The 14,888-nt window shown below is 38.0% G+C and overlaps 2 protein-coding genes and 1 long non-coding RNA gene across 5 annotated transcripts in view; 2 read left to right on the forward strand and 1 right to left on the reverse strand.

Moving 5' to 3' along the window:
- Positions 1 to 923: 923 nt before the first annotated feature.
- LOC129749014 (uncharacterized) lies at positions 924 to 1,510 on the forward strand. The gene is made up of 3 exons (XR_008737897.1): positions 924 to 1,111; positions 1,172 to 1,281; positions 1,377 to 1,510. It is a non-coding gene; the product is annotated as an uncharacterized LOC129749014 (long non-coding RNA).
- A 4,098-nt stretch (positions 1,511 to 5,608) lies between these two features.
- The window catches only part of LOC129743577 (uncharacterized), a 31,567-nt gene continuing 22,287 nt past the window's right edge, over positions 5,609 to 14,888 (forward strand). Inside the window, exon 1 of one of the 3 annotated variants that reach the window (XM_055735635.1) lies at positions 5,609 to 5,972. The gene's annotated coding sequence lies outside the window, so the exon portion shown is untranslated. Of the gene's footprint in view, positions 5,973 to 13,107; positions 13,414 to 14,888 lie in introns of those variants that run through there. The other 2 variants (XM_055735636.1, XM_055735634.1) reach the window with 2 other exon arrangements.
- On the reverse strand, positions 9,644 to 10,273 carry LOC129743414 (uncharacterized). Its single transcript, XM_055735449.1, has one exon. It carries the CDS (start codon positions 10,271 to 10,273, stop codon positions 9,644 to 9,646), a length of 630 nt encoding a protein of 209 aa, XP_055591424.1.

The raw sequence follows: 14,888 nt of genomic DNA on the forward strand, positions 1-14,888 counted from the left end.
GTTGCTTTCTTTTGCCACAAGGTAATTTAATTTAGATTTAAAAGCATTTATTCATTGAACCATTTTCTATTTATTCCAATTGGAAGCGTCATATTCTGTTGTTTTGAAATTCCTATCAGGAATTTCAAATAATAAGAAGAAAGGATTTCAAATTTAAAATTTATTTTTATTCACAAATAAATGAAACACTGGGTCACACAATGGTTCACTTTAATCGAATCATCCGGTTTAAATTTTCGTGGACCTGATCGCTGGATTGGAGCGGTGTCACCTCGGTTGAGGAATTCAGGGACTTGGAAAACCATGTATCGGCCGTGGTCCTGTAAAATTTCAAGCACTTATTGAAAATCTTCAATATTCATTCTTTAATACATAAACTTACCATACTTTATCCTGAATCCTCCTAACTAAGCTAACTCTGATTCACATTTTCACACGACCAGCCAAACCGATTTTTCGTTTTGAATTCTTCTTACTCAATGCAAAAAACCTTCTAAGTTTGAAGTTTTTATTTTAAGAAATTATTCCTTTGCATTGAATACATTTTTCTTTGGTTGAAAGAAAATTTACTTTGTTTCCAAATAAATATGCAATTGAACAAATGTCTTTTGAATCAAAGAATTTGTTTAAAATCAAAGTCCAAAATTATTCGATTCAAAAAATTAATTCTTTCTTTCAAAAATTATTTATTTGAAACAAAACCATAATTCATTGATTCAAAGAAAACAGGAGATTGAATCGAAAAAATTATTTTTTTGAATCAAAGTCAGTTTTGTTTTGTTTCAAAATCCAAGTTTTCTCTGCGTGAAGTTTTTGAATCAAAACATTTAAATTAAATTCAAGGAATTTTTGTTTTGACTCTGAATCAATGTAAAAATTCATTGATTTAGATGAATTTTCTTTTGAATCAAAGTATTTTTTCGTCAAACAGTCGACACATCTTCTTTAGCTACTGTTGGTGAACGGGTCGGCGAGAAGTTTTTCCGACAACCAGTCAGACCATTCATTTTCTGGGAAATCTTCCTGCCGCGCAACAGTTAGACAGCACCGGAATCACAAGATCCGCCGCAGGAAAGTCTTGACGGCTAGAGGCCAAACGATAGTGGACTAGGTAAGTCTATCGAAATACATTTAATTTCAAATAAACCGTCAACCTAACAAACTTTTTCAGGGCAACCATTCTTCTGATTAATCGCTTCCGATCTGGTCCAAGGAGACATCTGGCGTCGAAACCCTTCATGAGTTGTTCGAAAGGAACTGTCCGCCAACAAAAATCGTTCAGTAAGTACTTTTCATGCAATGTATACAAATTAATTTAAATTTTTTTTATTGTTCGTATATGTATGTGTACATTTTGTTCTCCTCTTTATTTTCAGATGTGCCGGTTCAAAAGTCTAATTACAGGGAAAATCGATAATGTGAACATGAACTTACAAATGAATAAAATGTTTTAAACCATAAGTGATTTCTTTTATTTCCAATTGGACGAAAATTAATATAAAGTACTAGAATTTTTAGAAACAAAACATAGAATTGAAAAACAAATGCTTTAAAATTGAAACCCAAATACCGTTGGAATAAACGCAAATTTCATAAAATTAAACGAAAAGGCTTTTGAATCAAAAGCATTTTGTTATTTGGAACAAAGAAGAAGTTTTGATTCAAAGGAAAGCATTTCTTCGAAACAAAAGAAAATGCATTTGAATCAAAGGAATTTTTATTTGTCCCAAAATCAAAGGAAAAAATCCTTTGTTTTTGCGGCACTTTCCTTTGAAACTAATTTCTATTTTTCTGCGTGTATGTTTGTGAAAATGATGGATCAAACCATCATTTTCCTGACAGTGTCGTTACACACAATCTTATTAAACATGGTGTCATAATATGGCCTAAATTAGAAGAGGAGCTGGACATCTTTATTTAGTTTAAATTCAGCAGTAGGTTCAAAGATGTCTATTTTTTTTCATGATCCATGTTGATAAGGGGCCGTTCACATACCACGTGGACAACTTGAGGGGGGGAGGGGGGTATGGAAATGTCCACGCTTGTCCACGGAGAGGGGGGTAGGGGTTTGGGTCATGTCCACGTGGACATACTTACTTTAAAAATATTTTCTCAAGGTAAACAAATATTAAGAGGTTTGAATCAAAATCTTGAAATAGCAAAGCTTTCCAGTTTAAGTTTAAACAATTAGTAGCTACTTAAAAGTAAGTGATAAGTATAATAATTTACAAATTTAATATTTTTAAGAATTTGTGATACCAGAAAATTCTTACACGTTTTTTTTTTCAAAATCAGCCAATTCTGTAAAAAAAAGGCAAAAAGAGGTGTTTTCTAACTGTCAAATTATACACAGCAAAAATTATTTCCAGTAAAATTACGCAAATCTCCTGTAACAAAAACGAGCAGGACATTTACCATCATTTTACAGGTCGAAAATATGACTACGTGACATTTACTTTTTAGTGTACAACTTTTTTACAGGACATTTGCTGTAATAAAAAATGGTTAACTTTCAAGGAAAACAATTAAAAATTACAGGTTTTGTTAATTACAGGTAATTTATTATGAAGGTTGCAGTTTTCAGTGACACGTAATAGTCAAAATTTTTTTCTGTGTAGGTATTTAAAAAATACTATTACAAATCTGTCCACGTGGACATCCGGGGAGGGGGGTAGGTGTTTGCCAAATGTCCACGCTTGTCCACGGAGGGGGAGGAGGGGGTCCAAAATCTCATATTTCTGTCCACGTGGTATCTGAACGGCCCCTAAGATGAATGGGAGTTGAAACACTTGCCCTCCCTTCCGCAGAACAATCGCAACATTTGGTAGTGAAAGTATCACAATTTACCATAATAAAAGTTGATACTTTCAATAGGGCAAAATTCGTTTGGTTAGGTAGTTAGTTAGTTTAGTCTTACAGAATTAGAAATAGAGAAAACGTGCGCTTGTAATGGATGTTAGGTAAAGGTTATGGTATTCGCCTCCCCAATGCTCTAGTAAGTGTGTATTTGCGGTTTATGAATTTCGTTGGCTTATTCTTAAATCAAGCATTTTACAAGAATTAGAGGCTCAATGGATGGAAATGCTGTTGTTGAAGTATTTCATTTGGTTAGACTTTTTTGCTTTTTTATTTAATTATTCACTTTTAGCAGATCTTTACGTTTTTCGATTAGGTTTGAAATTCATCTATGGAAGTATATAATAGAATGTACGGTTTTGAAGAATAACAATGAGTAGGTAGTCCAAATCACTAATTTCGGGCATTTTACAATAGGCACACGGTATATTTTAATAGAACCCCTATGTAAACTTAGCATAGTTTGTCAGAGAGGCTGACCAGAATAAGTGATTAGGTTTTAGAAGAACAGCATTGTGCATTTCCAGTTCTTTTGACAAGTAGACGATATCGATCAAGACATTAAAGCTAAATTATTACTGGTTTGAGCTAGGCTTCATATTATATATTGATAGATAAAATGGTCGCAATTCGACCAGACCGAACTGAACGCCAATTTGAAAAAAATTTAGTTATCTATTGCAACGGATGCGAAACATGATAAACTACCTATCCAATGAAAATCAGAACATTTTTACTATTTTTACTGATTTTATTAGAAAATTTCAATGTTGCAGACAGTCGAAATGGCAAAAATGCGTTGCGCCAAAGTGAACTGAGAGCCAGCTTTGAGGTGAAGATGAAAAGCATGTTTGGGTCATGAAACTGATTTTGTGCGAAATAAGCTTATGTTTGTTGGTTTTTTTTCTTTTCAAAACAGTTCTTCGGTTTGTCAGGAACTAATATCTAACAAATTAAATGGTAAGAAACGTTCCCGTAGCTAAAAACTTCATGTTGCGGATTGTTAACATTTCGTTCAGCCAAACTGAACCGAATCCCTTGAATTTTGTTTTCCAATTTACTTAAGTGAATGTTAGGATTTTTGACATTTAACGATAAAAGATGCTTTATTTTATTGCTCACTGTCGTTCAGAACGCAACCGGTAAGTTAAAATCACAGATATTCCGCTTTTCAAAAGTGCGAAATTTGTATGGCTCGGTTCACTCTGGCTCAACGAAAAAAAACATTTTTCAAGCATCAGTCATACTCGTTGGGTGCTGCTTGTAAACCGCCTATAAGTAGGCTCCTACGTTTAAAACAAATTGCCCATTCAAATGATGGTGCATGACAATTTTTTAAACATTTTTGTCCGACCAGAGTGAACTGGGTGCAAACATAATGCTATTAAAGTTAAGTTTTCTGCTTGTTGTGTAATCAGAAATCGACCAGTATAACCTCGATGGCTTTATAAGAGTCTAAATGTGATGGTAAAATGATTAAATAAGATATCTGATGAAATGGTATCAATTGGTAGGGCTGTGAACTTCGAACTCGATTTTCTCGAAATCAAGTTTATGGCGTTCAGTTCGGTCTGGTCGAATCGCGACCAAATGAACTAATATCCTATTTTTCTTTTTTTTTCTTTTTTTTCTCTTTTTTTCTTTTTTTGTATGTCTTTGCATGTGACCTTCTAATGATGACGAACGAGCCTTCAGGCCATATCCTCTCAACATTGGACCCCTAAGATGGTTTCGAATCCCAAGGATTTAATGAACACCTATAACAGATTTCTATAACATGGTGAGAGCGTTCCATTATATTTTATTGATTTAAATTATATATAAATAATGTAGTTAGTTTCGTTGGGATTAATTAAGCGACCTGTCTCAAACCGCCAACGTATTTCCTCCAACTGGTATCATGAGGGGTTAGTTCACTATCTTGTTCTGCTTTAAGTTCATATTCATCCGAAGTGGACTTAAGGAAGTGCAAGATGGTATAGCCAACGTCTCAAGATCGCTTACTATTCTAAGCTGACTACTCTAAACTTTTATTTCCCTGACCCCTCTACCCACATTTCCTTTTCAGCGTCAGCTTCTCACAGCTATTTAAACGCCACAAAAAAAAAAAAAATGGGTACCTTTAATATTATTTAATTTTTTTTACTCTATTGAAAGAAATTTCAGAATTTCAATTTTAACATAATAATAGACTCCAAATAATAAATGAATACAACTGAAAATTAAAATAAAAAAATTAATAAATCACAATTCAGAAATTTCAGAATTGAGAAATGAGAATTCACAATCTGTAATAAGTGTTCATAATTCGGAAACCCAAGTACAGATCACTTAATTGAATCAGAATCTGAAATTTAGATTTTACAATTCGAAATTCATTATTCATAATCTAGACAGCATACATACCAATACCAAAGACTGTATACCTGTATAAATTTCTGGGTTAAAGGTATTCTTACTCAAAATTTTTGAATTTTTATTTCTTAAATTTTCAGGATTCAGAACGGGCTTTCACAGTTTAGTGAATTCCGGATTTAAAAAAAAACTACTGGCGTTACTGGATCTTCGTTGTTCCGCTGGAGATGTGAGCAGTGTTCGTTTTGCTTCTCCCCTAATCAACGTCTATCAAACATCGGTCGAGCTGTACACGACATTCTCAGTTCAATGCCAACTGGGAGCTAACCTTACCGTTCCTTCTGACAGCAGCTGTCACCGTCTTCTTTGACTGCGTCAAATGTGTTTATAAACGACTTGGTGAAGTAGTGCAAATTTTTTGTCTTCATTTTCATAAACATTTTAATGGAGTTTTAATTGCCAAAAATTGACTTTGGTGCGCGTAATTGTTAGTTGAAAGTTCGGTGCAGCGTTTGTGGGTCAGAGTTCCTCCGGGCGACGCCTATTTTGCCGGATTCGGTCGCATTCCAGTGCTAGCGAAAATCGGAGCGCACCGTGCCAAAAGAAGTGAGAAAGGCTCACCATCCTTTAGGCCGAGTTCATGTGAGAAAGAGTGAGTGGAAGAGAAGAAAAAAAAAGTTGTGGAGCAAGTTTAAAGGCTTGATAGTGGCTCGGGAGTTAGCTAAATCGTATTTTTCCATCTTAATTAATGGGGCTAGCAGGTAAGTCGCATGTTGAACCATTTTTCTTCTGGTTTCCGATCATCTCATGTTAGATTTCGTGAATTATTTTTGTTACCAAATCTCAACTTTTTTCCACGATTTCCTTTTACATTCATGCCGTCTCACTCTTTTGTTGGTGTCCCTTCTGTCTCACATTTCGGGTTCAGTTTGGCAATTTTAGCCGCCGCACGGTGGGTTTGTGTTGTTGGAATAATCAATTTATTGGTAATGAAATTATTGTAAAAAAAATCTTAAGTTTACCTAAAAAGCCCAATAAATTGAATATGATTTAAACAAATTTTCAATTTGTATGAAAAAAAGTAGAATTTTTAAGAAAGAAATAAATACTTATTATTAAACACATTGTTGCCATCCTTAGAGCAACCGCATCCGTAGTTATTATATATTAGTTTCAGCTTAACTTTTTTTTCAGAACCGGTATAAGGATTTCTTCAAAACTGATGAGATTTGGACCCAAATTGACGCAGTTCTAAAGCGTGTTTTTATTTTTTTTAATTTAAAATATAAATCTAGGACACAACTTGAATAACATCCTATGCACGCTCTTTTTTTTAAACTCAAAATTAAGTAGTTTTGGCTCAAAACAGCACTTCGGTGGCTTCCCTCAACTTTGAGTTTGACTGGGCAATAGCAAAACTAAGTTCTGATAGGCATACTCAATACTAAGTTCGGCAGCCAAACTCGAATTTATCCTTTTTTTTCGAGGGTAGCTGATTTTCAGGGAATTAAAGGATGATTACAATTTGTTGTACCCGGATGCTGCTGTTCCGGTACATTGCATTGCAATTACAGAGCGGTGGAAAGTTTTGACATTCCCGGTCTAAGAAAACTTCCGGCTGTTACTTCCCACGGGAAGTAAACAACATCCGGAAGTTTCCGGACATTCCAAGCCGCTCACCATATGATGACAATGACGAACAGAATTTTACGCTGACACGGTGAACATGCATTTCATTATGAAGTTCCTTCATAGTCTTCCGGTAATTGTTCCGGAACGACATAATTTTGCGACGTGTTCGTTGGTTGCTGTTCCGGTTCGGACTGAACTCGCTAAGTGTTTTCAGTCCAACAAAGAGAGTTCAATTTTTAGTTCATAAGGTCGAACTTAGCTTTGATCCCTCGCCGAAGGAAAAAAAGGGATCAATTTTGAGTTCGCAGTCCGAATTCCGTTTTGATCCATCGCAAGGAGGAAAAAAGGGTACTTAACTTTAAGTTCATAGAATCGAACTATGGTTTGAACCTCGGTCATACTTAATTTTGAGTTAAAAAAAAAGAGCGTGTGGCTACTCTATAGGTGTAAACTGGAATGGATCTTGCGACTTGAAGTTGCTTATTTCAGGAGGCATAATACTTCGGGGACATATAAGTTATCACCAAGCCCGCTCATCGTTTAGTGGCTGGTCGAAAATGAAAAAAAAAAAAATAAACCAGAAAAGAATCCAATCATTTGTGCAATGGCTGTCAGTGGAGCAGCATACATGAATATTAGCAAAGATGGCCAGCAGCAGAGAAGATATCAAAGTATGATGAAAAATACAAAAGAATATGACAATACTAAAAAAGACATGACAAAATTTTATGATAGAAGAAAAAATGGCATGCCTATTATGACAAAAATGACATTAACATTAAAAAAAAATGGCAAAAAAAGAAAGAAAAATTCAGGATGGAGTCGTCCTCGTAATTCTACGATCGGGTCTGGTAGTAATTGGTACTGGTGGGGAAAACTTACTGTGGAAATAGATGACTTTTTACCGGGATTTTACGACCAAAGGGTTAATTCATCCCTAGGAAATAGACGACCCTGAGATTAAGAATCTTATGTTCTACCGATTGATTTAGCTTGGCAGGGTTGCCGGACCATAAGATTCGACTGTAATATTCCCGTAATAAGAACTGTAATACATCCATGTGCCGACCGGAAACAGCCGTGAATTAGATGTTGTGCGTTTGGTATTGTTTTTATAACAGGAAAAACTAGGCCCGTGCGTAGAGGAATTAGATAATGTGTAAGCTAGTTTAGAAACTAGACTTTTGATTATTATTATTATTAAGGATGATCAAATTTCCTATTGGAATGGAAAAGGTTTAGGACTCGTACAAAATGTATTCTTCATTGAAAGTGAGATGTAACTCAATGATAGCATCCTGGCAAATTCTTCGTGGTCTATATTATCTGCAATTGTGGATGTTTCAGTTCATTTGAACTAGTAAGTTGTCAAGAATTTGACGTAATCGTGAAAAATGTGAAAGCTTCGGCAGTTAAAAAGCAATTTCTGTGTTTTATTGAGTCCAAAGGAATATTGATTGACGAAAAATCAGGACTCAGAAAGCAGCGTTCGACGGATTCTACAGTTAATTTGAAACTTCGAAATTGGAAGATCAATATTGCAAACGGTAGTTACACAGTTGCTGTGTTTCAGAATTTCAGGAGAGCCTTTGAAACGATTGATCGGTTAAAATTGGTTGACGTGTTGGAAAGAATAGGTATCAACGGAACGGAACTAAAATGCTTTAAGGACTACTTGAATAACAAACCATTATATAGAGAAAATAATCTTGGTGTCCCACAAGGAAGTGTATTGGGTCCCTTGTTATTCATATTGTACATCAATGACATGAAAAACTGTCTAGGTTATGGTAGTCTTCAACTGTTTGCAAATAATTCCGTCTCCTACTGGGTGGTGATGACTTAGAGCTCGTTATTCAAGAAGCAAATGTGATTTGAAAAATATATCAGAGTTTTTACAGTAGAATAAATTGTGTCTGTATCTGTATCAAACCAGCTGGACGGTTATTGCTTATCGCCCAATAAGAGTCTGTCCAGAATTTCTGATAATCTGCTATACAGGAGTTTAAACCCCCGACATTCTGGTGGGTGAGTGAATCATAAGATTCCATCGCAGACCTAGAGCCTCGAACGCTGGAAGGGGAGGAACCATCAGGCGGAGGAAAACGGTTAGGAGGGCCATACTTGCCTGAGCTCACAGGCTGGAGAACCCCTATGCCACAGACGACACAGGGTCAGGACGACTGATGACGTTGACGGGAAACAGCGCGACTGAGTCGAAGGGAATAGGGGTCTCCGTTGGACCTGATACGTTGCGTCCCGGTGATGAAAGCCCTATGTTTGTTGAGTTAGCGAGCGTAGCGTGTTGATAGGCGTCAATGGTTGAAGCAGAGCTACCCGAGGACCGTTGTAGGGATCTGACAATTGGTGGAAATACATCACGCGAGGGAATGGATCTTGAGTTCGAAAGGTACTTGCCTGTAGAGGCGATCTGGGGAGCCTCGTCACCACAGACGAACTCAGGGCCGGGACGACTGATGCCGCTGGCTGGAAACGGCGCGACTGAGTCGAAGGGCTCGGAGGTCCCCAAAAGGCCAAGCTCGGTGCGTCCCGGTGATGTAATCCAAGTCGAAGTGGCTGGTCGAATCGTAGCAAATTGACCGTCGGAATGAAATTGCGTAGCATGTTGATAGGCGTCAATGGTAGAAACAGAGCTACCCAAGGACCGTTGTAGGGATCTGTAGAGCAATTGACGACAAAAAAGTTTGGCTAGTAGATCCGATAAAATTGTAGCAAGCACATGGGGCTGAGGTCTCGAGGGACTCGTTGTCGAAAAACGATGGACTTTCGATGTCAGCAATCATTGGTGTGGTACAACCAGTGGTGTAGAACTCCCGGAAGTTAAAGATGGAGTGAGCGAGGTCGCTGGAGGAAACGGGACAACAGGTGTCGACGGGTTTTTTGATCCAAGATCCTCAAACTCTCTAAACAGAATACCAGCGGGCCAAGTTCTAGGGGAAAGAGCGGCGTCTTTGAGCTTGGGATCCACTCCAACCTTGAACGAAATAGACCTGAGCGAGTTCACGTCGACATCCTTCCGTACCAATAGGTGAACCTCGGCAGATTCGCACTGGAGACATTCCGTGACGAGTTCTTCGATGTCCTTAGTTGTGACGGTATTTTGCAACCTTGCGAGATAGACCCAAAATTTTTTCTCCCTCGGTGCAACGGTGGCTATCGATTTAACGGTGACTTTCTTAGTACCCACACAAGAGGTTTGAGTAGGTGGTTCGATCCGCCGTCGCTTGTTTGTAGGGGTGCCAAGGCTGGGCCAACGGGCAGACATGCGAGGGGATGGATTTAAATTGGAACGGTCGTTAATGATTTTGTCCAATTTTCGGTGAGTCACGGCTAATTCCGACTTCACTTCAGCAGCTAAGCTCGCTTGATTTTTCTTAAAATCCCGGATCAGAGATTCGTAACAAGCCATTGTGCGACGAAACGCTGAATTCTTTAAAAGATTACAGCACGCATCACAGACCCAAAGCAGATTTTTGTTGTCTGCCCTGGATTTTAGGTGTGATGTAAGAAGTCCAGCGCACTTGAAGTGATACGCCAGAGTACAAAAGCCTTGACAAGTGATGCTGTCGGAATCGCTTGTGGGCTTGGCGCATTTGTCACAGGCCATAACGATGGAAGACATTTGAGCCAGTCTTGTATCCAAAAATTTTGCTACTGGAACCGTGCACGAAAAACGCGAAAGTTTCTTTCCACAGTTCACTGTCTGTTTTTGGCGTATCTGTGCCTTATTGAAAGCGGATCAAAACAAACGGTGGAAAAGAATGCAGCGCAAAAACTTTCAGCGAGGAAATCCGTCACGGGGGCACCAATTCGAGCAAGATTCCACTACACACGGCGGCACCGGTTGCTAATAGATTCACAGGACACAAAAGGGACGATTAAAACGGTGATAAACACGACGGAAAACGAATTAAAAATAGCGCGCAGTGAGTACACAATTACAAAACAATAGCTTCTCACTTGATTGGTTGATTACAACTACCATTAACACTTTCAAGAAACTGCAATACAATACATAAAACCGATTGCTTCAAACCAAATAAAGTAAACAAACATATGACTAATCATGACGAGGGTCATACGATGGACGTGATGAAAATCTTATGAAAAAATCAGATATTGAATTGTACGGTGATGAACATACGCAGGAAAAATACGAAAAAGTCGTCATCAAAAATAAAATTCCTCCCACTTCTAAAGCAGCGTATCACATAACACACAATTTCAAATGAGGAAAACGATAAAACATGAAACGTTCTGTTTTCTACAACAGACTGAATCAGTAACAAAATCAACAGTTGAACATCATAGGCAGTTCAAACATGGAAACCTTAAAGAAATGGACATTGCAATACGTAAAACAGCTAACTTGAAATAAAGAATAATCCCACATCCATAAGATTGTAGGATACAGATGAGACAGAACAGTAAAAAGTTCTGTGATTCTGAACTTGCAAAATCAAGTGGAAAAACGGACTTCTTGGATTGTAGACCATTTTTCGCGAAATGCGCGGACCAATTGCCTATAAAAAGAACGGCGCCTGAACGTAAAGGTCATTCTTGATTCGGATTTTGTAGTGCAAGCATCACTAGCCAAGAGAAGACGGCAAAAGAAGGCGAGAAAACTCCTAAGTACGACAAGGGCGTCAGATGGATTGAAATCCAGAAAGCCACATTTCAACGAAAAATTTCAAGAGTTTGAATCTTTTCAAAGTTAAGTTGTTTTGAACTTTTCATTTTGAATACACAACTGAGTATGAATACTGTAAAGTGTAAATCTGTGAATTTCGATAGGAAAGGCGAAATTCACCCGGTATGTTTTTTTTATCTGATGATAGAACAGCATAATTACTTCGGTAGTAAAGACGAAGTAATCTACAATAAAAGGAGTTCTGATAGGGAAGGCAGAAACTCGAAAGCAGAGCAAAGAAAAACTCATAAATGCATCCGATAGAAAGACGTACAATTGAGAATATAGTTCTGATGGAAAAGGCAGAAACTCGAAAATAAAAATAATATGGAATCTCTCCGATAGAAAGACGGAAACTAAGAATAGAGCGGGAGTTCTGATGAAAAAGGCAGGGACTCGAAAAAAAGGAATGGCATAGATACATTGTCTCTAATGAATTGAAGAATGACTTATAAAAGATGAATTCTGATAGAGAAGGTTGAAGGCTCGAAGAAGACGAACAAATCTTGAGATTTCCTGATAAGAGCAGCGATAAGAGCTCATTATATGTCTCAAAAAAAAAAAAAAAAAAAAAACAAAACAAAAACGGACGACTGCAAGTGAAGTTCTTATAGAAAGGATAGAAGTTTTACAAAAAAAAGGATGCGATGATTTTTTTTTGGAGAGTACAGAAGGGAAGTATTGTAGGATACAGATGAGACAGAAAAGTAAAAAAGTTCAGTGATCCTGAACATGCAGAATCAAGTGACGAACAAGTAAAATTAGATAATCGGAAAAACGGACTACTTCGATTGTAAACCATTGTCCGCGAAATGCGCGGACAAATTGCCTATAAAAAGAACGACGCCTGAACGTTAAGGTCATTCTTGATTCGGATTATGTAGTGGAAGCACAACTAGCCAAGAGAAGACGACAAAAGAAGGCGAGAAAACTCCTGAGTTTACGACAAAGATGTTCTTTCCACGTTTAAAGAAGCGTATGGGATCAAAAAAAAAAACTATGGTAAGGCTAGAAATTAGGCTACGGGAACTGTATTTTTTCCCAAAAATACTCCAACAACTACCCACTGTGTTCTCGTGTGATATTTTAGCCGCCCGTATCGGGGTGCGTGTTCATTCATTAAAATCCACAAACGGAGCCGTCAGATTCTTCCACACACACACTCATACACAGCAGCAGCATAAATGGACGAAGAGAAATCACATGTAGGAACTCACACAACCGAATGCCGAATACGATTCGTGCGTTGCCCGCTGAGAAAGTTGCTCGCTCGCTCGCTGATGGGTGAATGGTGAATAGATCACAGTCGATCTATGCTGGTGTTGGGGCTCATTGATGTCAGAAATTGCCGCACATTCGCCTGCTAACGGCACCATTCATTCGACTTTGACGTCAGCAGATGAGAGTTTTCTGGGCCTGACCTGTGAATGAACTACGTATAGGAAATATAAAAGTTTCTCATCTTTTGCGGTTCATCTACAACACCACACATCTATTCCATGCATCTGTCAGTTAGTTGTCAAAATTGGATGTGAGAAGTGTGTGAAAACGAGAAAAGCCTTCTTAAATATTGTGTGTCCATTGCAGAAGCAAATCTTTGGATGGAAAAATCGAAAATGCTTCTGATTTAGGTCCCGGGACCGATCGAATTGTGTTGTTTAACATCGTGTGCCGTCGATTATGGTCGGTTTCGTTGAAATTGTTCGCTCAAGGACTGGTATTCGTCCTTCCGGTTGACGATCTGTGGAGTGGATTAGGCATTTGTCTTATGAGATTTTTTTTCCTGCTGCTCACCATCACACCATTGGTTTGTGGCTCGGGCTGAGAAAAAAGCAGCTACACCACAAGAAGAAAATACGGTAAAACGTCTTTTGTGTCTGATTGTTGATGGTCCTGCGATGAAGCATTATTGTGCTCTACCCATCGATTGGTGGGGTTTGCCAATTATTCATTGATTGTTTCTGGTTAATGAGCTAATCCAGCTGAAAACATATAGAGTGTTTCAAGAATTTAAGCATGAAATGTTGTGTTTATTTTCGGCTCTTGCGAAGAAAAATTGTTGAATTGTATCTCTGGTATTGTCTGCCAGGAGCATTGCGAAGCAGCAGGAAGATTTCTGCTGAGAGCTAGGCATGTGTGAAAAGAGGATGTCTCTCGCCTTTTGATCACTATGGTCATCATGAGGTCGTGTTTGTAGTAGAAGTGTGGGTACCTATTATTGGAGAACATCTTTCAAGTATTTATGCTGCTTTCATTTTCGCGAAACACGAAAAGTGAAATACAAAGATGGATTTGCCGTGGAAATTTCTTGTGACCTCTGAGAGCTCAAATGGATCTCTAACTTTTTCTTTCTGATTATGTGTGAAGGAAAACTTGGATTAGAGTTAAGAAAACATTTCCTCGAAGCAGAGCAGGGAAAACTTCACAGAATTCGAAAAAACAACAAATAGAGCAAGTTTTTCCTAATCCAAGAAATGAATTGCCTCCAACCTTACAAGTGAAATCGACAACAAAAAACAAAAGAAAAGCGAAATTTTGTTTTGTCTCGAAGTTTGTGTACGAAAAGGAAAACAAGTGCATGACGTATACGGTGGGGTGCTGTCAATCGCCGCGGCGATTAAGGGGAGACTTTTGGGAGGCTTGTTCGAGAAAACAGAATTAGGTTTCCCTAAACTTTAAAGGCGGCATTTGTCCAGACACCGTTACAGGTGGTAGTGGGTGAATCGTTCATTGACTTCGCCAGTCAAATTGATTCTGCCTGCCTGGAAAATAGTGTGTTATTTTTTCATCAATGGTGACGTACCAGCATGTGTGTGCATTCTGATTGGCATTCACTTTTCGGAATGAGCAAATGATAATAGTAGGTCATCACTCATCATCACATGTACAGAGGGTAGCGAAGTTTGTGCGTGGTGTTTCAATGTCGCTTCTCTCTTGGACCAAACAGTGCTTCCAGCATTTCTAGAAAATGTGCATATTTGCATCACAAAAATAAGCCACGGGTTGGAAGTGTCATCTGAAAATTCCAGCGGAAGACCGAATTAAAAAAAAAACAATGTGAACTATTCTTAGCTTACATCTTTACTTGATGTCATTCAAAATTCTGGTGTTTCAGAAGGTGTTTGACTTCGAATATGCAGACAATGATTTTGCTCTAACATTTTGTCATGAAAATAATTTGATGTGTATTGTTTACATACTGACAGTAGATTTCATCAGGTGCGTGTGGGTCGGAAGTCCGATTCCCGACGGAAAAACACTTGTTGAAACTCACTATTAGGCAATTCGGGTATTGACTATTGTTAGTGGAACTAGCAATCGCTAGTGTAGAGTG

This window comes from Uranotaenia lowii, chromosome 2, assembly GCF_029784155.1.
Source record: "Uranotaenia lowii strain MFRU-FL chromosome 2, ASM2978415v1, whole genome shotgun sequence".
In the NCBI taxonomy this organism is placed as follows: Eukaryota; Metazoa; Arthropoda; class Insecta; order Diptera; family Culicidae; genus Uranotaenia; species Uranotaenia lowii.